Raw genomic sequence first — 24,182 nt, 5'->3', positions numbered from 1 at the left:
CATCATATCGTGTATATATGGGCATGCGCTTATTTATATACGCCATGTAAGTGTGAGCACACTTATGGCGGAGAGTGTATTTTTAATGCGGCTGCATCTTCGTCGGCGGATGAACCCCATTGAACTCTTTTCGTTCCGAGGGATACGAAAAAACAATAAAGCGCAGAAAAGTGTGAAGAAAATGCGAAAAAAGCGGCAAAGAACACAGAAAGAGAGAGAAGGAGAACTGAAACAATGGCAGAGGAGTATTGAAAAAATGCAATAAATTATCATAAATAAAAGTAAAACAAAAAGAAAAGAGAGCTTTTGCTTGATGGGGTTCAACACGGGTTCACATTTTTTTTTTTTTGGGTTGGCCCGCTTCGAAAAATGTGTTACACAAGACAATAACAACAGCAACAATAGCGGTTTTTACACCACGGATTGGTTGTAAAAAAAAAGTAAATCATCGGAGACAAACACAACATAGATGACTGTGCTTAGTCAATTTGCATTTATTTTGGTCTATTTAGTGTTTGTAATAAAACCATGAACACGAAAAAATTCGAGTAAATTCGAAATAATAAAAAAAAGAGACACCAAAACAACAGAAATATAAAAATCCGTACTTCTAGGTTTTTTAAATCTTTAGAGATTTTAAGAAATAATCAAGTGAACTACTTGAACTTTTTAATCAACATTCCTAAATAACGTTTTAAAAAACTTCTGATAACCTCAGCAGATTTAATTTTTAATACCTCAATGAAAATAATACAATCTCAGCCTAGGTAAAATTAAATTTCTTGAATGTCACAAAATACATAAACATTATCTGAGTTCGATTTTTGTTTTAACTTACACCCAAAAATTTATTGTGTATGTTTAGTGCCAAAATGGAAATAATTTAAACCGAATCTATTAAGAGCAAATTATAATAAATAATAAAAACAAGCACAAACTATAAAACAACGCACAAAATGTTGTAAGCAAACGAAGAAAGACTACAAAAAATATCAAGTCCTACTAAACAGTGGGACGAAAGCGCACAAAAAGTGAATAAAAATTAAAAAGACGCACAAAACGAGAAACTACAAAACGAAATCTTCCAATCTTCATCGAATCAAGATGCCACGCCCCCAGCACCACGCCCTCCTGAGAGCAATGCTGAAGCTGTTCCTCTTCGCCAGCATTGCGGAGCACTGTGCCACCGCCCTGCCCACCAACTCCTCCAAATCGCCATCCTCCCCATCGCCCTTCACCGCTGCACCACTGACCACCACTGCATCCACATCCTCATCACCGGTGGCCATCACTTCCGATCGCAATCTGACCGATCTAGTCAATCCGGAGGCCGAAACAACCGGATCCGGTTGGGAAACACTTGAGACTGACTTCAATCCGGGCACCACCGCTGGCACCACCACCCAGAGACCAGCAGTGAAGGAGGCACAGCCACTGAGCACGGCAGCCACCTCCATCGAGCAGCAGGATCAGCCACCGGATGTGCCCGCCACCACGTTGGCCTTCGCAAATGCGTTTCCGGTTCCGGTGGCCGGTGAAATGGCAAACGGAAATGGCAACGGAGTGGGAGGCGGCAGTTATAACGATGCCACGCCCCCCTATGCAGCAGTCGACGACAATTATGGTAAATAGTTGCTCAATTTATCTGATTCTAAAAAAAATTTGGCATAAATAAATAAAAATATCAAATGTCAAGTAATATATTTGGTATCTAGCCATTTATCAATTGAACTGGCTTTACAATTTTATAAAAATAATATAAATTAGCAAGAAAATTATTAGGGCACTAGCCATTTATCAATTGAATTGGCATTATAATTTTATAAAAATAATTCAATCTGTTTGCAATATATTTTGTAACCATTAGATGATCAGACATCACGTAAAAGTTTTGCAAAACATAAAAATATTATCATTTTTTAAAAACTATTAAAAAAGAAACTTTCAGACGGGCTACTCGCTTAAGAGTGCGTGCTTAGTAATAACTTTATACCCATTAATCAAGTGACATTAAATCACAAATAACGCATATAAGCCCGAACTAAACTTATTACAACAACCTACCAACCATACCCTTTTCCACTTATTTTTAATAATTTAAGCAACGAACAAGATGGCCCTAGGTCTGTCCCCAAAAAACTCACGGTATCGACGACAAGCTTAAGCAAAAAGTTCGATGGGCTTTCGACAAGAATTGGCAATTATAGTTACCCAACTAGGTTCATTGACACCGCACTTTTCCGAACTTTCTCAACCCCCGAAACCTTAACCCCTGACCGCCGCCCTTTTAACCCGCTCAGCCCCTTTGGCGAAGAAGAACTTGTAGTTACTCGGTTATTATCTGCTGAAGAAACAACAATAAAATACACAGATAAATCCAACACAACAATAGCAACAACTACAACGGCAATTGCATACTTCAAGGCAATTAAGAGAGTTTTCATTTCCGGTTTAGCACGCAGCCCCCTTTTTTTTGGGGGGGGGGGCGGAATAGGGGGCGTGGCAACGTCAACAACTGCCTGCCTTCGGGTAATATGGCAACATTCTCACGCAAAACTTTCAGCTTTGGCCAAATGAATTATTTAACATTGTTTTTTTGCTGGGGAAAGTTTTTGCACAGAGAAAAAATTCTATATTGCTTTTAAGATCAATTTAATTTGAAAACAAAAATATATTGTTGCTTTGACAATTTTATTTGGTTATGATACGCAATAATCAAAATATTTAATTTGTTTTTTTGTGTTTTAGTTGTTTAATATCAGGATCATCCAAGAATTGCATTATTATAAGTTCAGTTTAGTTCAGTTCAGTTTTTCAAAATTTTTTTTCCCTTCGGCAACTATTTCTTGTTGCTATTTTTATAAAAATTTGTTTTGGCCTGGCTCATGAAATATAAGCGGGCATTGACAAGCAGCTGTCTGTCTGCTCGTTAAAACTTGGCCAGCGGGTGCCAAACAGCAACAATTCATTGGAAGTGAGCCATGTTCACAAACCCTCTACCAGAATTTTCCTCTCTTTCCCCGCTTTCCACGTTTTCAACACAGCGGGACACGCGATGCGCACAGGACACAAAACAATTAACAACTTAACTTTTATGGCCCACAAGTATTTGGTATCTTATTGTTAAGCTGCAGCCAACTATTTTTATGGGCATGTCATTAAATTGGAGCATTCAGGAGCTTATAAAGGTCTTTCAAAATTTCGCTTAGATGAATTTGCATGCCACCTTCGATTTTACCTTTCCCGGGCCATTTGCGTGCTTTTAAGCTGGACAAACTGACAGATGGCAAATTGCAAGACTATGTTTTCAAGACTAGCTAAAGGCTACCTGATTTGCTGGCCACACGCTAAACTTGTATTAAGTTGCATTTTGGGGCAGGTGCTGCAGCCACGCCCCCTTAAATAAACATGAAAATATGGAACATAAAAGGTGTGCAAAAATTAAGGGCAAAAGTAGTTACTCAGCGTAACTGGCTCAAGGTTTTGTGATTTATTATATTTTAGGGGTAACTAATTGTGTGAAGGGAATAAAAAAATATTCAACTAAAATGTTTACATTTGGCTTAAAAACTTTGAAATGTAAATGCACAATAAAATACAATGTTTTGTTTACTCAAAACAACGTAAACTAAATCACTCTATTTAAATTTGATTTAAAGCGCAAAGGGGTAAACAAGTCCCACAGTTTTTTAAATTATGAAAAATAAGCTAACAGCCAATTAGCTTGTCCAGTCGAATAGATCAGTTGAAAAGTGTATTGTGCCGGTCGAGCGAAAATTATATAAATTTTATATAAATTGCCGGACAGCATCGTCATTTGAATGCCTCGCTGCCCGTCAGTAATTACTGTTTCAGTCAAACGAATTCATTAGTTTTTTCTCAGAAAATATTTAGAATTTGTGCATTCGTTATAGCAAATAATAAACGGGAATGGCTGGAAACTTTAAATAAATGAACTTTTGAATGCCACAATAAACAAAGCAATCGATTGCGAAGAAGTGTGAAGTTACTTAATTTTAACTGTAATTACACTCTCAGTTCAGTTTTTGTTAACTCATCTTTGGCGAAACACTTTAATTGATAGACCTGCTGAATCAAGTTTTCCACCAGTCATTTTTTCGGACCACCCTTCCGTGAGATTTCCACCGAGTCATTAGCTTAATTAATTATTTGGCCCAACTTTTGTGCAGCCAAATGCCACGAGCAGGCTCCTGCTGTTTTTCCCATATTTCGTCGGGTGTCGAGTTAATTTTTCGTAAGTTCATTTTCACTTCCGAGGCGCAGCTGAGAGCTGTCACAATTTTTGGAGTAACATTTTCGTTCTCGTGGCCGTGATGAAAAGTGCAGTTCATCAAATGCTGCCGCCACCCGCGAACCATAATTTCATGTGGTTTGGGGCGTTTCACAAGTGTCAGTACTTGTGCTTTTTTAAGAGGCATGAAATTGTAATTGGTTGAAGGAAAAATAAAAAGGAAAGATGTAAGAGTACCCCAAGCCGTTTTCAAGTGTGTTTGCGAATAGTATCTGTCAGATACTTGCAGCTCACAGGCAGAGTGCTTCCGGCATTTTGACAAACAACTGTTTACAAACAATTTTGATAGTCAAAAACTTGCGACAAAAATTCGAAATTAATGTGCAGATGAAATAAATGGGCTTGAATTTCAGTTGTTATCAATTCTATATATAGAAGTATATAGTAATGCATATAGTAAACAGCCATGAAATGTAAAAATACATCATTTTAAATTCCTTATACTTATACAAAGGAACTTGTAGAGTAACTGTCACTACAAATCACCACAGCAAATCAAGCACCTGTGACATTCAAAGAACAGTGAATGATTATTTTACTGACGCATTTCGTTCGAAAAGAACTTCGATTGGATAGTATTAATAGTGTTTAATGTGGTTTTACTGGTCCAAAACCACAACACAAGCAACTTGAACTTAAATATTCCACTCGCAACTTGAACTTTTAGCAAAGTGCTTGCCACATAAACTGGCCCCTGTCCATGATCTTTTGCTGTGTTATAGTATATGCCATAGCAGCACCAGCACTCAAAGTCCAAAGTCCGACATGTCGCAGGCGAAAGGAAGTTTCTAATACAAATTGGCACAACTTTCGGCTTGTCAACGGCAAACAGGCAGCAACTTTGCTGCTTACTCTGTATTTTGACAAATGATTTGCTTCTCTGCAGATAAAACCCAAAAAAAAAAAAGAAAAATAAAAAAAGTCTTGACGAAAATAACTACGTAAAACCGAGAGCAGCAAAGGAAACTTTGATTTTGAACTTTATCCAGTGAAAACTTTCTCTCCATCGACCCATAGAAATTTCACAGGACACTGAGTTATGAACATGACTTGTCAAAAAATACATTAAAAGTGCAAAGTAGTGGAGCATCCAGCTTGTGAGGATGAAAACAATCATTTAGTAGCCAGCAAATTTGGCCCAACTGAAAAGCATAAATCATTGAACTTTGTGCCAGCTTCTTCTACATGCTTTTCTCAAAAAACAGCCATCAATCATTTAGCTGGCTTTGCGGCTGTCTTGATTTTAATTTGCAACATGGCTCAAACACACGCTCTCGAGGACTTTCAGGACTTTTGTTGCACAACCAAAAGGCGTGAATCGTGCTCAAGGCGCCGTTTGTGCTCCTCAAAAATGATAAGCCAGTTGACTAGACTTCCCAAGGACTTTGTTTCCCCTGGGAAGAATGGGCAAAATAATGGAGGAGGTTGATTCACTTCGAGTTGCGCTTTTCACGGCCTGTCACAAGAGCATTTTCTCTGCGGTTTCCACACTCCCTTATGTAAAGAAAAAACAGATATGCTGCCTACTTATCGGCTGCAATGTGCTGCCGCTAATTTATGAACTCCCTTAAGGACTTTAGGTAACAAAAAACAAGGAAAAACCAAACGTATAAAACAAAAAATGGTACTTGTTCCCCATGAAATTTGTATACTCTTTTTTTATTTTTAAAAGATATGTAAGGTATAACGAGCTTCAAGTTTCTAAAAATTGTAGGCGATTTAAGAATTCTTAATGCGAGCACATATTTATTTTGCTCACCTATTTCTTTCCAATTAACATTTATATTTCATTTAGACTAAAAAAGACAAAACCTAAATAACAAATTCCTTAAACAGGTAAAAAGTAATTTATATTTTGTATAAATCCAAAATGTAAAGTTTTTCAAGGTCTACTTCGCCAAAGAATAATGCCCTCTTTTGCTGAACGAAAACATTTTGATAGATGCCCTCCGTAATAGCGACAAACAAAGCTTACAAAAAAAGACGAAATCAAAATAAAGAACATAGATAAGCCCTTTTTTCTAGGAAAATTCTCTGTTTTTTATCGCTCAACCACGTGCCAACCCGCATTTAGACACGCCCACTCCAACAGGGTTGGTGGGCGGTGGGAGGGAGATAGAAAAATGTTGCTTTGGCGACAACTTCCGCCTAACTGCACTTCAACATGTCAATTTTTCTTGTCCCCGGCAAACAGATGGATGGATACAGAAGGAAAAAAAACCAACCCCTCGGCTGAAACGCCTACGAAAATGCCATTCGAGAGGAAAACTCACAACTCAACTTGCATGAGTGTGTGAGCTGGAATTTATCCATTTTTTTTTTTTGCCGCACTCAAAGTCACTTGTCATGGAGGCCTTTTGTCTGCCAAAAAACCCCAGCCCCGAGTTGAGCGGCGCTTTAAATCATAAACACCTTGTTAGTGCAACAACTCGACACTTTGAACGTGACATTGATGCCTGTTTTTGTGCCGGGGCCGAAGTCCAAAACAGTTTCCGTGTCTCAAGCATCGAAAAACAAGCGAACTCTGGCCGGAAGGTTGGATTTTGTGGCTGTGGTGAGCCCGAGGTGACGGTGCTTCCATGTGCAACTTCCTGCCGATAACCCTTTGCACACACACACACACGCACACACACAGGCCACACAAGCCGTCGCCGTTGTTGGCCTTATCGCTCCACTCTTGGCCATGAAGAGCAGGCGAATGCAGCCATCAGCAACCATGACACCACGGACCAGACACTCGCCCTTAATTAGCCAACATATTCCGGAGGAGCGGGCAAAGTTCGGCTTGAAGTTGCGGCAGACATGGAGGAAAATATAGAAGTCTCTGCAAAATTTCTACATTTTAAGTTAGGTTTTTACGACTAAGTAGCTTATACAAAAAAGTTTGATTAATATAAGAAATGTTTCCAAACTGTAAGACCTTCAAACGAATAACTGGTGGGGAATTTATTTTATTTTTCTCAGATTTAACGTTGCAAGAAAATGTTTAGATTATAAAAATGTTTCTTCAAAATATATAATTTTTCAACAGTTGTAAATGTACAAAAGAATAAAATATCTTTATAAGATATAATATTTATATAATTAAGAATAATGTATTTTTTTTACATTTTTAAATATATTTTTAAATTATTCTCTACTTAGAGATTATGTTATCTATTAACCATTATATATCTCACAGTGACAGAAATATTTTATAAATCTAGCCCTTTAGGGCAACATACGAGTTCGCTGCCTTTAACCCAAGCAAGACACATGTCAAAGGTGTTCAAACGTTGCAAATTAATGAACATAAGAGCTCCAAAAAAATCACAAGCAAAAGGTTCATCGGTAGATTTTAGGCTGACAGGTTGAGTGACGGAAGCACTTTGAAACAAATACATTTTCTCGTTTGTCCATTTGTCCTTTGGTCAGAGTTAGTGTGTGAATGCGATTGTGTTGGCTCATTTGATGTGTGTCAGTTGTGTTTTGGCCCTTTGTTTGTGCATTTGACATTGCTTTGAGTTTAAATAGGGCCGCAGGCTTAATGGCAAAATTCCTGTCCAAGGACTAGCCATTACAGAAATTACAGCAATTTAGTCAAAATGTCTGTACGAATAATATAAATTATAAGTCATTTTCAATTTTTCAAGTCAAGTTCAATGGACTTGGCAAAACAAAACTGTTGCAGAGCTATTCATTATGAAAAATTAATTCCTTACGTTTTATTACTGTCCTTAAAATAATACTAAAACTTTATGTGTAATAGGGGGCTTTTGAGGGGCTTTAAAACATATTATTTATTTTATTTACGACAACTAATATACCGAAACTGTTTCATTTAAAGTCGTTCTTAGTCTCGTGTCTCAGCAATCAAAGTGCAAAAAGGGTCGCTGACACACACAAACCCTCGCACACTCAGACTCATACATATGTGCATTCAAAATGGCCGCCACGTTACTTCCGCTAAGTGCCGGAGCCTTTTGGACCATTCACTGTTTGCTCTTGGCCATCAAAGCTTTGGAGGGAAAAAAAAAACTTTTTAGCTTTTATTTTTTTGCAGCGTGTTGTCGCTGCTGTTTTTTCTGTTTTTCTCTTCGTTTTCGGGCTTTATTTCGCATAATTTCTGCGCCTTTGTGCGAACTCTCGGGGCGGTAGAGCCTTTGACGCCTTTTGAAACCCAGTCACCTGGCTTTTCTACCTCCCTTTTTATTTGGCGTGTGTGTATTCTCTAATTGTTTGTTCGCTCGCTCTTTCTTATTTACTCACCTTCCGTCGCCTTTTGTTTAGTTTTTACGTCTGGCCAAATCCGTAAAGCAGCTCCTAAAGTTAAGCAACAACAATAAAGCACGAAGAGCAACAACTAAATAAGGCATATGGCCAACAACAATGGCGTCCCACTCTTAACTTGTTGTTATATATCTTCATGTTCGGGCTTAGTTTTTTTGCTTGCTCCTTGCTCTTCAAGCTGTTTGTTGTTGTTGTTGTTGTTGTTGTTGTTATATATATATATTTTTTTTTGAGGCTCAGACAACTTAATGCTATTTGCTCCACACACACAAACAAACACACAGAAGCACACCTTAAACACCACCCCCGAAACCCCCTTAAGTGTCCTTGAGCTGCTGCCTGCTTTTGTTTGCAGTTTTTAACAACTTAAGCACGTCGTCGGTATTGGTTTTTCCAGTCGCCACACTCTTTTCCTCCGATTTTCCTCTGACTACACATTCCTAGTTATATTTTTTCTACTTCCTGCCTTTGCCTTTGTGAAAATAATCACGCGCGCTTTGAGTGTACACCCCCTAGTTTTCCCAGGCTTTTCGGATTTTCCTTTGCTTTTTCACACTTGGTTACTTCCGGCGCGATGCCTGAGCAAATAGTGAGGAAAGCGCAGCCATTGTTTTCTTTTCATTTGCCCAGACATGTCAAATGTGAGGATACTTTTCCTTGAGTTAAGTAGGAAGGCTTTGAAATCGGATTTCTTGTGCAGATCGGTTTAATTGTCAAAACGGCTCCAAATTTATAAGAAAATCTGTATTAATTAAAAAATATCATGTGGACAAAGGTTTTCTATGTAAGTTGTGTTTAAAGCTTTTTGGTAATTCTTGTATATTAAACTGTTTTTTTTTTTTTAAATTCAATACTATTTGCTTTAGTATTTGCAACTATTCATCAATAATGTTTCGCAAAAAAAGCTTGATGTTATTAGCCTTCAAATTATTCGGCAGTTGATTGATTTGCGTTATCAAACCGGTTACTCGTGGTTGCTCGATCAATTCTTTATGTTATATTTGCCAAACAAAACCCAATCAGGAGCACTAAGTGCCCACACAGTAACCTGCCGGTGAGAAGGTGAGTTGCCAGCTGTCTTCTGCGAGTGGCAAACCTATTAACTTTTCTTTCCCTTTTTCCATTTTCCCGACCTGCGGGGACATTTATCGCTTGTGTGTGTGTGGGGGGCACTTTGTTGCTTAATTGATTTTAATACAAGTACCCCACTTCTTTTTCGCCATCGGTCCTCAAGTGAGTCGTTTGCTTTCATAGTTCGAGTTCGAGTCTATAAATTGGCTTTTTCCTTTCCCCTTTTGCAGATGCAGCAGCTGCCTGTCCATTTCCCATTTCCATTTCCGTTTGCAATTGCAGAGAGCACAGACCAAGGATGAAGTACAAGAGAAATTGGAGTAGAACGGGCCGAGAAATGGGAGTGAAAGAAGCAAAAGGACAGAGGCAGTGGCAAAGGCAAAGAAAGTAGAAATGCCATTTATTGAATTGTATAAATTTCTATACATTGACAGCGACTGTTTATTCTGCCCAACCAACTGTTCATGTGTGGGCTCCTCTTTTTCTTACTTTCTTGCACTGAGAGCAATTCCAAGTAACAAAGTACCTTTTTCAATTGAAATAAAAACCATTTTGTCGTTTTTAAACAATACTTTGGCTACTGAAAAGTGTTCCATGAAATATGAATCCTTGACACAAAATTTAAATGTTTTATTCCATATTTAATGAGACATAAGTAAACCCTAAAATATACATTTACCAATATTTAATTTCAAGCAATTTCAAAAGTGATTAAAAACCCAAATCGTTTCGTTTAGAATCATCGAATAATTGGAAGACAAAATAACATTTTATTTATTTCACTATTTAAATTTACCTTTTTAATTCTGCTAAGCCAATGTCCCTTATTTTTCTCTCAGTGTTAAAAAAGGGAAACAGAGTATGTGTGTTTTGTTAAGCTTTATCGCATTTGCATGGCAAAAGTCTCGGGCGGAGTAGGGTCAAGTGCCCGTTGCCGCCCTCGGGTCACTCATTTGTTCTTTTGATTGCGGAGCGTTTTTGCTCGATGCCCGGGCTTTTGTTGTATTAGTAAAATAAATTACCATTTAGTGCTTTTTGCCACTTGCACACACACACAAAGGCAGGCAACACAAGGAACCCAGAATACACACTCCCACACACAACAACCCTTTGGCTGTCACACATGGTCGAGTGTTGTCCTTTGGCTTGCAAATGAAATTATTGCCAGGGCTTTTGCATCCGCTGGTTTGCTGGATTATAAGCCACCATCTGCAGCTGTATGGGTGTGTATCTGCATCTGTATGTGCCCCATCTGTGTGTATGCGTATGTGTATGTGTATGTGTAGTTGTTACCCCAATGGCAAGTGCAGGCCATAATAAATTGCTAGCAATCGCATTTCCGTTTCTTTATGCGCTTCGATTACGTTGCGCTTTACTTGCGCCAATTCTTTTCTTCTTTTCCCCCTCTCGTAATTGAATATATAATTTTTTTGTTCCCTCTCGCACACACACACACACACAAACACTCACAATCACCAACACACATGATTCGCCTGCCATTTGAATATAAATTGTTTTATCTGCTTCTGCAAAATATTCATTTCAATTTATTTTACTTTTCTTCATTCGTTGCGATTGCTTCGACTTCCTCTGCCCCTTTTACGGTTTTATTTTCTTCTGTTCTTTTTTTTGTTATTAAATAAATTATTTATGCAATGTCATTTGGCGTCATCCGACTTACCATTTTCTATGTGCACACGCCGCTAAGTATGCAAACATTTTTTATTTACAAATTTGGGATTACTTTGGAGGAAGTTGTGGTGGGGTTGGGCGAATTTGTATACATTAAACAGCTGCGACGACTTTGATAACCCAAGAGTTGGGAATTAACTTTTAGAGCCGCAAATTACACAAATCAAGGGTATATTGTTGAATTTTTTATAAAGAACATATGCGGAAATAAAAATAAAACATTTTTAGTCGTTAAGGAGAGGGTTTAATGTCTTAAATATTTTAGATTTGTAATTTTTAAGTATTTCTTTGGGATGATTGCTGAACAACAGCCAACAAAAAATCATCAAAGTGGTCTCTTAGATTCCACACCCTAAATAAATTTCAACTGACTTGTTTGTTCAACTTTGTGGTTCTAAGCCGAAGAGTATGCAACATGGCCTAAGTACATGAACATATTTAACTTTTGACTTTTATACTCATCCCTATGTTCTGTTTACTTTTCTTTGCAGTGCCAAGCAAACCCCAGAATCTCACCATCCTGGATGTTTCGGCCAACAGTATTACTATGTCTTGGCATCCGCCAAAGAATCAAAACGGAGCCATCGCCGGTTACCATGTGTTCCACATACACGACAACCAAACTGGCGTGGAAATCGTGAAAAACTCTCGCAATTCGGTCGAAACACTCATTCACTTTGAGTTGCAGAATCTTCGTAAGTTTAATAATAAATACAGCATTTGATAAATAGGGCCCCATAAGAAATTATGTTTAATATATTGCATATTTTGTCTTTTTTTCTTTGGTTCATTTAATTAAATATTTCTAGGATCTAACATATTATTCTTTATATACAATTTTTTGTATAATACTAATATTAGTAAGCATTTTGTCAGCTTAAGCTGACAACTCTTTAAAGTTTTAAAAATCCAAAACACTTTATGTTTTTCAAATAAATATGCTTAAATAAGTTGTTGTAGTCGCGAACACAATTGGCTCAATTTTATCAAATTAAATGTATTCACTCTTTCGATCGATATATTTTTAAAACTTTGAAAGTCCAGGCCGATCAAAAGGATTTGCAAATTGTGCCCGTCGATTCGACCCCCATCAACTTTAGAACTCGACATCAAACTGTCAACAGTCAAACGCCCACGCTGCGAAAAGCCGCGCATACTTTATAGCCTACTCCGCCAATGGAAAACCCCTTGAACCTTCCCTATTATTACCACTAATTGAAGCTCCAGTCAAATTGTTTGCCAGCTGCTTTGTAATTAAATAGTTTCAAGTGCCCGCTGCCACTCGCTTGCCACTTTCTGATTGCCAACAACTTTTGACGCTTATAATTGTACACCCCAAAGTCGTCTTATTTACCTGATTAAGGAGCGAGGTGGCCTTTTGGGCATGGGAACACCATTTGCGAGCTACACCGCATCAGAAGCTACTTAGAAATCCTTTTGGAGCTTCTCAAATTTTTTGGAGGTTTTTAGAGGCGCCCTCGAGCCATGCAATTAACTTGCTACAAAGTTATGCGATGCATTCCACATTCTCATGCACCCACATTGTTTAATTTAATTACACGACTCAGGTGAGCACCTGCACCTGCACCTGCACCCGCAGAATGTACCTTCAGATGCAGCTTACTTCTGCATGGAAATTGCAAAAGGAGTTACATTCTGCGGCATGCTGGCTTTTTGCTCCGAGCCGCCATGGCAACGTTTAATTATTTCCAAATTTAATCCAAGTAGATGTCAGCAGTTTCTCTTGTTAATTAAATCCCATTTAAGCTGACAGCTTCGCCTGAGGTACTGGTGCTGGTTTTTGTATTTTTTATTTGCTTTCCTTTCGCATAAAAAATCAATTCATTGTTGTTGCTGCCGCTGTCCCCTGCATTTTCACCGAGTAAAATTTAATTATAAAGCGCGCTCCTGTTTTCCGTTCTTTGCATTCAGTGACATGCGGTGCTCATAATGAGCAGGAAAAAGATGCCCGATCCTCAATTTATGGTGGCAGGTGTTCTATATATTTTCGGATACATAATATACGTAAATGCAACTGACATTCGTTGGCAGTATTTACGACCAATAAAAGCCTCAACTGTCGCATCAAAACATACTCAAACGGCAATAAAGCTTATTAAAGGCTCACAAAAAATGGTGAAGATAAAAGAGCTAACGGCTTTTATTACAGAAGATGTGTCGTTTATTTTAATACGATTCTCACAAAAATAGTTAATCGTACTCGATAAATTTTATTTGAGTCAATTAGATATATACCTATAGGGTACCAATAAACTTTACCTAAATAATTCATACATGTACTATTATCTAGCCTTCATAAATAACCAATTATATATTAAATTTTGTTTTTAGGACCCTACACCGATTATCGTGTGATAGTAAAGGCATTTACCACCAAAAATGAAGGAGAACCCTCCGATCAGATTGCCCAGAGAACAGATGTTGGAGGTCCCAGTGCTCCGGCTATTGTAAACCTCACCTGCCACTCCCAGGAATCGATCACAATTCGCTGGCGAAGACCCTATGAGTTCTATAACACCATTGATTTTTACATAATCAAGACGCGATTGGCTGGACAGGATACACATCGGGATATAAGGATAAATGCATCCGCCAAAGAGCTGGAAACTGCGGTAAGTTTTTACTTTTCAAACTACTTCTTAAAAGACGCAACTCAAATAATAATTAAAGTAAACAAAAAAAATAATATTAAAAACTACAAACTCTTTATAATAATTATTAATTACAAGTAAATAATTTGTATTTTGCGTTTTTAAAGGTTAACAATTTCAAGCTAAATTTGTATTTAAAATCTCAAAACGAATAGAAAATTGATTGATCCCTTTGGAGTCTGGCAGTAATAATTCAAACGCAGGTTTTGCGGAAAAAAATATATATTCTGCCGCGCTGTTAGCAAGCATTTTATTGGCCTGTCAAGTTGGCAACATTGTTGTCCGACTTGTGATATGTCAATCGAGTCGGTTTATCGCGACTATTTGGCCCGGCCCGCGCCACATAAAAAACGAAAAGTTCTATGATAAACTGCCTAATACAGACCGATATGCAGGGATGTAAATAAAAAATAGAGGGCGGACAATAAAAAACCGGCAGTAATAATTGCATTTTTATGCAGCAAACAACAAACGGAATACGAAAAAACTCACCTGCCGCGTCGCCCCTAAATATTTTATAGAAATTTCTATACCGAAAAGTTTACACACATGGGTAGCATACTTTTCCAATGCACCGTAACCATCGCACACGTATGAAAACCCGCCCACACCTGCGAAAATAAATTAAATTTATGTTGTTTTTCCTGTCCTTTGTGCCGGCTCTACCCTTTTTATTTGGCGCCCGAAATAGACGCAAAAAAATGACAAAAAGTAAATAAATAGAAAGTTTGTCGCGGGGAATGCGGCGAGGCAAACAAATTTCACAACAATAAAATGTTATCATGACTTTTTCCATATCTGAAACTAGTTCAGTTCTTGTTTCGTCCTGTTATTATATTTTATTTTTTAGTCTGTTTCCCTCTGAAATTCTCTATCTTTTTCTGATTCCTCTGTCGCCCTGCTTTTGTTTTGACCAGTTGAGAATATTTTTGTAATTGAAATATTTTGCAGCGGCAAACAAGCTTTTTGTTGAACAACTAAACAACAGAAATGGCAATAATTTTACCTTTATTTTTTCATATTTAGTTTGCGAGTATGAATGCCAAATATTTAGTTTTTTCATTTGAAAAAGACAGAATTTGGCCAAAGTTAAATGGAAACTAAATTAGAAAATATTTCCTATCTCAAAAGAGAATTTTTGCTCAGCTAATAAAGTTCAACAATGGGTATTTTAGTAGATTTTAGGTATTGTTTAACTGAAAACAAACAAAAAATTTCAATTTACAATATCAAAATGTAAGAAAAAAGAAACATTTTTTTTTTGTCGTTTGATAATTGCTCAAGAAGAACAAAGAAATAAACTTTTCAACACAACAACTGCAACTATAACTATTAAGAAATTTACTTACATAACAATTAGATTTACTTAAGGATATCCTTGTATTGATTTTTCAGTAATGTTTTTTAAAACGCTATTTTCTTTATATTTTGTATTACCTTGCAGATGATTCTACAAAATCTGACAACCAACTCGTACTACGAGGTCAAAGTGGCAGCGGCAACGTTCAGTGTCATAAATCCAAAGAAAATTGTGTTGGGCAAATTTTCGGAGTCAAGGATCGTAAGTAGCACATAAAGATATCAAAGGCAACCAACAAACAGACCAACACCTGCCACATAGCGGAAAAACTTGGCATTTTGTTTTGGGGCGGGCCAAAATGCAGGGCGTAGATATAAGGCAAGGGGGCGTGGCACGCCATAAAGTTGGCAGCCTTGGCGTTGTCAGTTTCCATATCAGATTACATGTCCAAAAGGGTAGCAGGCTGTTCGTTTTTGCGGGGAACTCACAGGAAAGTTATTTAGTGGGAAAAATTCTATCCTGACTTGGCGAAAATATTCGAAGTATTTTACTGTACTAGGGAAATAACTTTACTTTCTTATGCGCCTTCACCTTTTGTGTCTATGCATTATTGAGTCTTTACCTAGTGGACCCCGTGGCGTATGCGTAATGAGAGGCTTATGAGCATTTAATGGGCCCCAAACAACAATGAATGGTCTTGCCCACTCAACTGTGCCTGCACAGGAAAAATAATAAGCACTGAATTTGGTATTCATAGAGCTTATACTTAAATACCATCATGTTTGTACACTTTGTCGCTTAATTGACTTGAAGAATACCATTTACTTATCCTTTAGGAATGCCTGAATTAATTATTAACATTACCTATTCCACTTCTGACTTGTCTTTCTTAAATTGTATATTTGTTTTCAACTTGAATGTAGCCATTACAAATTCGATTGGTGTCTTTTTTTAACCAAAAGGAATTGCTGGATATTTTAAACCACATTTACCTCGTTTATAACAACTACAGTTACAACTTAAACACTTAAATTTGACTGTGAATGTATTTGGGCTTACAATAAGAAATCTAAGGTTTTGTTCCTGTGCACCTGCGTTTATTGACATTTAGGACCCGCACAGCAACTCCTTCAACCTGTCATAACAACATCCTTAATGACATTCCACACAAACGTACACACACACACACACACCGCAAACTTTGTTGCATGCATAAAATATAATCCAAACTTGTGGCAGAAATATAGCAATTTAGTTGACCTCAAGTTTTTAGGGAAGGGGGTGGGGTCGTGGGAGGGGGAGGGGGAGAGGCGGAGGGGAAACCGCAGTGACACGCCCTCATAAGTATGCAGCAATATTTTTTAGTGGCTCTTGTTTTCTCTCTCTTTCTCTCCCCCTCTCACTCTACCTCGCTCATTCATAATTCATTGGCATTGTTGTTGCTGTTGGATTGCCTGAATTTCAAGTGGCCTGCACCTTTTGGCCGCATTTACATGGCCCGCTGCCATTTTCCGCTCGGCGCACACAAACGTTCCCTTCTCCCGCCAAATGGCGCTCATTTAAATCCTTTCTTTTTTTCGGGTGGCAGCAGAAATCGTATGCAAAAAGCGGAAATAAACAAGCGCAAATAAAGAGTGCGCGAAAAGCAAACAAAGAAGCAAAAATCAACAAAAATAATGCTCGCATATAATGATAACAGAGTTACACATATTTGTAGCTCACACATTTCTGCACGTGTACAGAGGACAAAATGTTGCCCGCTCTATTTTTTGTACTGCTCCAAATGATCCAAAGTTTACTGTATAGCTTATATAAAAATCAACGTTATAAATTCACAGTCCTCATCAATAAGGTATTTTGGTGGTAATTTATGTTATCACAAAGTAAAAAGTAAATAAGGGTGTATGGTGAACATATGTTCTAGGCATGTATCGGTTGAATATTATCGTAATTATTAAATTTGAACTCACCTCACAAATGATTATTTTTCCGCCAAACAGATTCAACTGCAACCGAATTGCGAAAAACTGCAACCTCTGCTGCGTCAATCGCATAATGACTACAACCTGGCCGTTTTGGTGGGCATTATCTTCAGCTGCTTCGGAATCATTCTGATCATCATGGCCTTCTTCCTGTGGAGGTAAGTGGCGCTCTTTTGCCATTAAATTCTAAAATAAGAATATATTTAGAAACAAGTGCAGATGTAGCCGCTAAAAGAAGCAGCTGCTTTTCCTTAAACAGTCGCGTGCAGTCGTAAATAAAACTGTGAAAAGTGTTGTCAAAGTGTTGAGTGCAAAGCGCTGTCCTCCCACTCCCTTCGATAGAATTTAAAAATAAACTCAAAAAGCAAATTAAGTCGATCCGTTGCAGCTATAGAAAGTGGCTATTTTTATTTTTCAACTTTTAGTAGTGAAACATTTAGAATTCTTGGAATATTTCCAGAAGAATTTAAATCGCTTGTCGTTATTAATTTCAACATTCACAACATATAAACTCAAATGATAATTTTAAGCTTCGTAAGAGAGAATACTTAATCAATTAGTAAGCTTCCAAGCCAAGATTAATTACACAAACAAAATTACAAAAGATCCTTTCGCATTGGCTTCTCAAAGCAATCCACAATTAAGGAATAAACCATTTCTATCTGTTTTTTTTTTCTGTAACCAGCAGAAACCACAAACTTAAAAAGGGAGGTGGGCTATTCTCATATTTCCTAAGAATGTTAATTAAAATTCAAATCGCAAAAAAAACAAGAGTCCGAAGCGAAGCCAAAGACAAAGACAAGCAAAACAATTTTAAGTTACTTAAAATCTTTATTAAATGTAAAAGTGGTTAACCCATTGCCCAGACCCCGGGAATCGTACTCCGTATCCGGATTCGCATTTGCCGGAGGCAACGGCAAACATTTTAAACGACAAAATGTGTTGGGGAAAATGAAAAGCGTTTTTATACCCACCCAACTTCAGTGGAAAGAACTTTGCATATTTTCTGTCGAAGCGATTTTTTATGCTGCCGCGAATATGCCAAATGAAAGTTACCCAAACCACTTTTTACCCCTTCTCGGGTCCCCTAACAAATTAATGCCATTTTATTTATTTTTTACAAATACCCTGCGAGCAGAGCAGAACGCATAAGAGCGTGAGGAGATGGAAAAGCAGAAGGTTGGAGTGTGGCCATCCCATTTTTCAAGTTACCCAAGTTTTAGAGCGGAAAAAATTATATTTTATTAAGCAAACAAAGGCGAATTTCTACAATTTCCTTTTCAATGCAAACAAATATAAAGTGAGGAGTGGGTTGGAGAAGCCAGAACAAAAGTCAGTCAGAAATTCAGAAAGAAAACCGAGAAAAACCAAGAGAAACAAGAAAAAAGGGTTTTGCGTTTTATGTGAGGGCGAGAAAAAATCTTGCAGAACTCAATTCGCGGCTCTTGGGCAAAATCATTTACATTTACATTTACTCTTACTAGTACATTTGCAGAGCACTAATCAACGTTTAGTGGCCGCCACTGGAGGCCTGAATGGCAAAAAGTCAAGGGGTGTGGAAATTATTTTAATAACTGCTGCGGCTTGTGGCAGGTTAACTAAGTACTAACCACACACTAGAAAACTAGCAGCTTGTGCGCCAAGTGGAAATACTTTTGCAATTTCTTGTGGCAACAATTTGCTGCCAACAGCGATAACCATCTTTCTAACTTGCTCTACCAACGTTATTTAGAGCTGGAAAAATAGTTATGCGTTACACGTCATACAATATATTTCTTTGGGATTTTGTATGTAAGGGATCTTGGTTAATCTACCTATTTTATCTTTACGTTTCCTTTGTATAATCAAACCATAACAATTACAACTGACAATTTATGAAATTGAATTAAAAATGCCAGTTCTTTAAATTATGGTAATGCATTTTCTTGTTTTAAACATTGTAATGATGCAATAGTCAGGAAATATTTTGAATCACCAGATCAGAATCTTCAATGAAGGGTATCTTAGGTTCCGTTTCCTATAAATTAAATTTAATATTATTATTTGCATTGCGACACCGAAATAGCAAAAGAAGGAGAACACTTTTACCCTCTATCTGGGTCTCATCGTATGTCGACTTTTGTGTTACTTTTTCATATCTGATGCAGTTGCGAACATTGTTTTTGTGTCGACGGCTTTATTTGCCAGCCAATGTGTGTGCGCGTGTCTGGCTTTTTCGTATAGAACTTTTCCCTATGCCAAAAATAGAATAGCAGAGTCAGACAAGAAATTGTCTTTGGGCAACGTATTGGTTACTTCTGCCAAAAAAGTTCCATTTCATGACAACAATGGAAATAGACGAAATTTGGGTGGGGTTATGAGAGTGTGCAGTTTTACCCATTTCTCTCCCTTTGCTCCGACTTGACCACTAGTATCGATGAACTAAACACTAGCGTTACCAACTTTCCAAAGGTAAATTTCTCTCAATGCAACTTGTATTGCGGAAGTTTTCTGGCGCAATTAAACGATTTACAAATATCGATTCCCAATAGTGCAGCGTGTGCTGAACATTGCGTTTTTTAATTGATTAATTGATGAGCTAGCTGGGCAGCAACAATAGCAAACAACAGTAGACTTAATTAAGCAAACACGGTAGAAAAAAAGCATTTACATTTTTATATTTTTATATATATAACTGAAAAGGTTAAATTAATGTCATATGTAGATAAGATATACAGCAGGATTATATAGCATTTTTACTGGGATTGGCACAGTTGAAACTGCTTAGCAGCTATGAAAAAAAATTGAACTCTAAAATTTGTAATTTAAATTCTTTGCACAGTCTTTTAATATTTTCATTAGCATACTATTGTTATTTTTGGCAATTTTAACCCTAGATTTTTATTTCTTTGCTTAACTTAAGTCACTCAGCGGGAAAACAATTTTGTAATATTAAATAAAATGGTTAATTCTTATTTTAAAGTTTTCATTATACCATTAAGAACAAAATTAATACAAATTCTATTAACACCTTTAGACTTTTGGAAGCGTTTAGGCCTAACCAATATTTACTGTGGTAAAGAAGGCAGGGCAAACTGGCTTTTTACGACAGCTTATAAAAACGTGTTGGCTGTTATCAAACAGCTGATGCAAAGCCCAAAAAGCTCGCTCTTCTATATCTCTCGTTCACGACAAAGATCGGGGGAGCTAAGGAAAAGCTCTGGCAGCGCGCCGATCGCTAATTGACAAGGGTTCAGTTGTCCAGAGCACGCGCGTTCATAAGCACGAAAACTACAGATTTTTCTGCGCCGACGAGAGACCGACATAAAAAATCCAATAACAATAAACCTTATCAATAAACAACGCTGAAAAAGAAACCAGCGATAACTGGCAAGCGACACCTGATAGTATTTGTTTTGTTTTTTTGTTATTGGTACTTCTTATTTTTTTAAAACGTCACAGCCACAGCCTCATTAAATAATTTATGCGGCAGTGTGTGCCCGCAGTTATTGCGTACTATTTTTGCAAGTGAACTGGCGACACATTGCATTGCCAATATGACGTAATTTGTGTAAATATGTAAAGGCAGAAATCGCGAATATACAACACACAAAGCAAAAAAGGCGATGCAATTCTAGCGAAGCGACACATTATGTCAGGTGGCAGGGAAAAGCGCTGCAGCAGCCCCATGCTACCAGCAACATCAGAAATTGCAAGTGCAACAGCAACAGCCAAACAAGCGACAGCAGCAACACCAAGGTTGTTGCGCCGTAAATCGCAACGTGGAAATTGGTTTACGTAAGTTTTTCGCAGCTGCACCCACGAGAAAACGATCACGTGTTTGCCAAACAAAAATCATATAGTAACTAATATCCACAGTCAGGTTGCATATTAAATAGACAGTAACTTTGAGCGGAAGTTGACAAAAATAAATAAATAAATACATTTTTCGGTGCGTAATAGAGCCGCAAGAAAAACAAAAGTCTTTGATAAACAACAACAGAAGTGGGAAGACGATTGGGAATCAAGCGAAACATATGTAAATATATGTGCATACATCGGATGTAATTTTTTATTTTCTAGTTCGTTTTTTTCCCCAATTTAGCTATTTATTTACCATTTTTTTTTTGGTCGACAGCAAAAGTAAACAATTCGAATTTTTGTCTCCCGTTGATAAGAATTGTTGAAACAATTATCAAAGTTCCCGATGCCCCAGCAACTTTTGTTTATGCTGCGAAACTTCGCAGAGTAAACAAGAAATCTGTGAACAATTCCGCGGAAATGCTTACAACGACAGATCAGTATCGCTTTCAATATATAAAGAGCCAATATTGAGACATAAACTTTTTATCAGTACTTGGAAGTAGCCTAAGAACTGGGAAAGCCGATAATGGGAATATTGACCGATAAAAAAAGGTTATTTATTATTTATTGGTTTTTTATATCGCATCGCTTTGTGCAATTTTTTATTCTACAAATATTTGTAGCATATTTTTGCAACTCAAATTTAACATTTTAAAAATAAATGTTTATGTATTTATTAAATGCATATTTTCTTATTATAATAGCTAACATAAATTAAAACTTATGTTAAGTTTAAGTTTAGTATTTTGGGAAACATTTCCATTTCTAAAATAACTAAGCTTCCCTTTAAATCGGTTTAAATTTTACCAAATCTGAACCAAATTCAATGTCTGCTGTTGTAAGCATTTGGAAATCGATTTGGTTTCAATGCAGATCCTTAATTCTGCAATAATTCTTTCCCAAGTGCAACGAGACACTGCCACAATACAAGACAGAATGAAAAGTTGGCAGTACAGTCTGGACCACTCGATTGCCATTATGTCGTGCACTTTCTCCCAAGGCTGCAATATCCCGCAATAGAAGCGGATACAGCGAGTGGAAAAGTTTGCTGGGAAGTTGCCAAGTTTCGTTGGGCAGTCGAGTGCGCTTGCAGGCGAAACTTGGTGCAAAGTTCTGCGCTCCTTGTAATCGCTTAAGCCAATTACAAAACTTAACCTCAATTTGTGTATAGAAATTGAACTGGCAATAACGACCACCTTTTGTCATTATTGTCACTCATTTAAAGCAGCTTTGCACAAACATTTGCACAGTCCTGCAAGTTTCCTGCCAAAGGATCCTTATGTCTGACTGCAGCTGAATGCCATTAGCACTGACCACCCACTTCCTGAAATCTATCTACCCTTGCTTATTTATGCATTTTGATTTTGTTAAGAGCTTGTCGGCCACGTCCATCTGACACTTTTCGCTGATTTCGCACTAACTGATTGCAGCTGCTTCATAATTTCCACACTTCACAACCTCTGCAAAGAGAATTATTCTCTGTCTCTTAAATAGAATTTAGACTTTTTCCAAAGTAGCCAGTAAGAAAGTAGAGAAAAGGATACTTTTATGACTGGTCGGCAAGACTTCCGCTCTAGTTGCTGCTACTCTTAATAGGATTGTATTTAAAAAGGGGAAAAGGAAACACCTAGTGCAAGAGAGCAATTTTTATTAGATATATTCAGGTTAATAAGGGTTTTAAAAACTTTGAATTTGGCTCTAAGAATCTTAGAAGACGCTAGGCATTTTAATAAAAGTAAGATTGAATAGAAAGGGAAAACAAAAAGGGTAAATAGATATAGATTTGTCAAATAATAAATGAAAAGTTAATATACAAAACATTATGTAAATAAATTAATTTTGAACTTTCTCAAACCTAGTTGCAAGTAAAATTCTTTATATATATATAAACATATTCCATTAAACCATCACATCCTGTTTAACACTTGGTATTTCCTTTAACTCCTTTCAGCAGAAAGTGCTTCCATGCGGCCTACTATTATCTGGATGATCCGCCGCACCACCCGAATGCCCCGCAAGTCGATTGGGAGGTACCCGTAAAGATTGGCGATGAGATCCGGGCAGCTGTTCCCGTAAATGAATTCGCCAAGCACGTGGCCTCCCTGCATGCAGATGGAGATATTGGATTCAGTCGGGAATACGAGGCCATCCAGAACGAGTGCATCAGCGATGATCTGCCATGTGAGCACTCCCAGCATCCCGAGAACAAACGCAAAAATCGCTATCTGAACATCACAGCCTGTAAGTTAATGAGATAGTAATCGAAGCTCCTCAAGATAATTGTCTTTTTATGACAACGAACTTTTGTAGTTTATGACAAATAATTATAGCTTACTAATTTTGTGTTCATTTCTAAAAACGCAGATGATCACAGTCGAGTGCATTTGCATCCCACACCGGGACAAAAGAAGAACCTGGACTACATCAATGCCAATTTCATCGATGGCTACCAAAAGGGACATGCCTTTATTGGCACCCAAGGACCTTTGCCCGACACCTTCGACTGTTTCTGGCGGATGATTTGGGAGCAGAGGGTGGCCATCATAGTGATGATCACCAATCTCGTGGAGCGTGGACGGCGCAAGTGCGACATGTACTGGCCGAAGGATGGCGTTGAGACCTATGGCGTGATTCAGGTCAAACTTATCGAGGAGGAAGTCATGTCCACTTACACTGTTCGCACTCTGCAGATCAAGCACTTGAAGGTGGGATTCACTTGATACATTTCATTAGTTAGTCCTTTTTAATTTGATGTGTTTTTGATTGTAGCTTAAGAAGAAGAAGCAGTGCAATACAGAGAAGCTGGTCTACCAATATCACTATACCAACTGGCCCGATCATGGAACTCCCGATCATCCGCTTCCTGTTCTGAACTTTGTCAAGAAATCATCGGCCGCCAATCCGGCAGAGGCTGGTCCTATAGTAGTGCACTGCAGGTGGGTTAAACAATAGTATACATATAATAACGAAATGGTAAATAAAACTCAAATATAGATAATAAATCAATAAAGTCACATGCTACCGCTTCATCGTTTACAACC

General features: G+C 37.6%; 2 protein-coding genes across 8 annotated transcripts in view; one reads left to right on the top strand and one right to left on the bottom strand.

The window, feature by feature from the left end:
* The window catches only part of LOC128252488 (uncharacterized), a 43,217-nt gene that overhangs the window by 11,806 nt on the left and 7,229 nt on the right, over positions 1 to 24,182 (bottom strand). The window lies entirely within an intron of this gene.
* Positions 1 to 24,182, top strand: part of LOC128252486 (tyrosine-protein phosphatase 99A) — a 116,096-nt gene that overhangs the window by 88,435 nt on the left and 3,479 nt on the right. For 3 of the 7 annotated variants that reach the window (XM_052980246.1, XM_052980244.1, XM_052980243.1), the window contains exons 9-15: positions 11,836 to 12,039; positions 13,697 to 13,977; positions 15,461 to 15,577; positions 17,317 to 17,456; positions 23,093 to 23,382; positions 23,506 to 23,846; positions 23,911 to 24,077. In XM_052980246.1, coding sequence (XP_052836206.1) covers positions 11,836 to 12,039; positions 13,697 to 13,977; positions 15,461 to 15,577; positions 17,317 to 17,456; positions 23,093 to 23,382; positions 23,506 to 23,846; positions 23,911 to 24,077 — 1,540 coding nt within the window. Of the gene's footprint in view, positions 1 to 865; positions 1,625 to 11,835; positions 12,040 to 13,696; positions 13,978 to 15,460; positions 15,578 to 17,316; positions 17,457 to 20,525; positions 21,076 to 23,092; positions 23,383 to 23,505; positions 23,847 to 23,910; positions 24,078 to 24,182 lie in introns of those variants that run through there. The other 4 variants (XM_052980247.1, XM_052980245.1, XM_052980249.1 and 1 more) reach the window with 3 other exon arrangements.

This window comes from Drosophila gunungcola, chromosome 3R (genome assembly GCF_025200985.1).
Source record: "Drosophila gunungcola strain Sukarami chromosome 3R, Dgunungcola_SK_2, whole genome shotgun sequence".
In the NCBI taxonomy this organism is placed as follows: Eukaryota; Metazoa; Arthropoda; class Insecta; order Diptera; family Drosophilidae; genus Drosophila; species Drosophila gunungcola.
The sequence above is the reverse complement of the archived record's forward strand: the minus strand, read 5'-3'. Positions and strand labels throughout refer to the sequence as shown.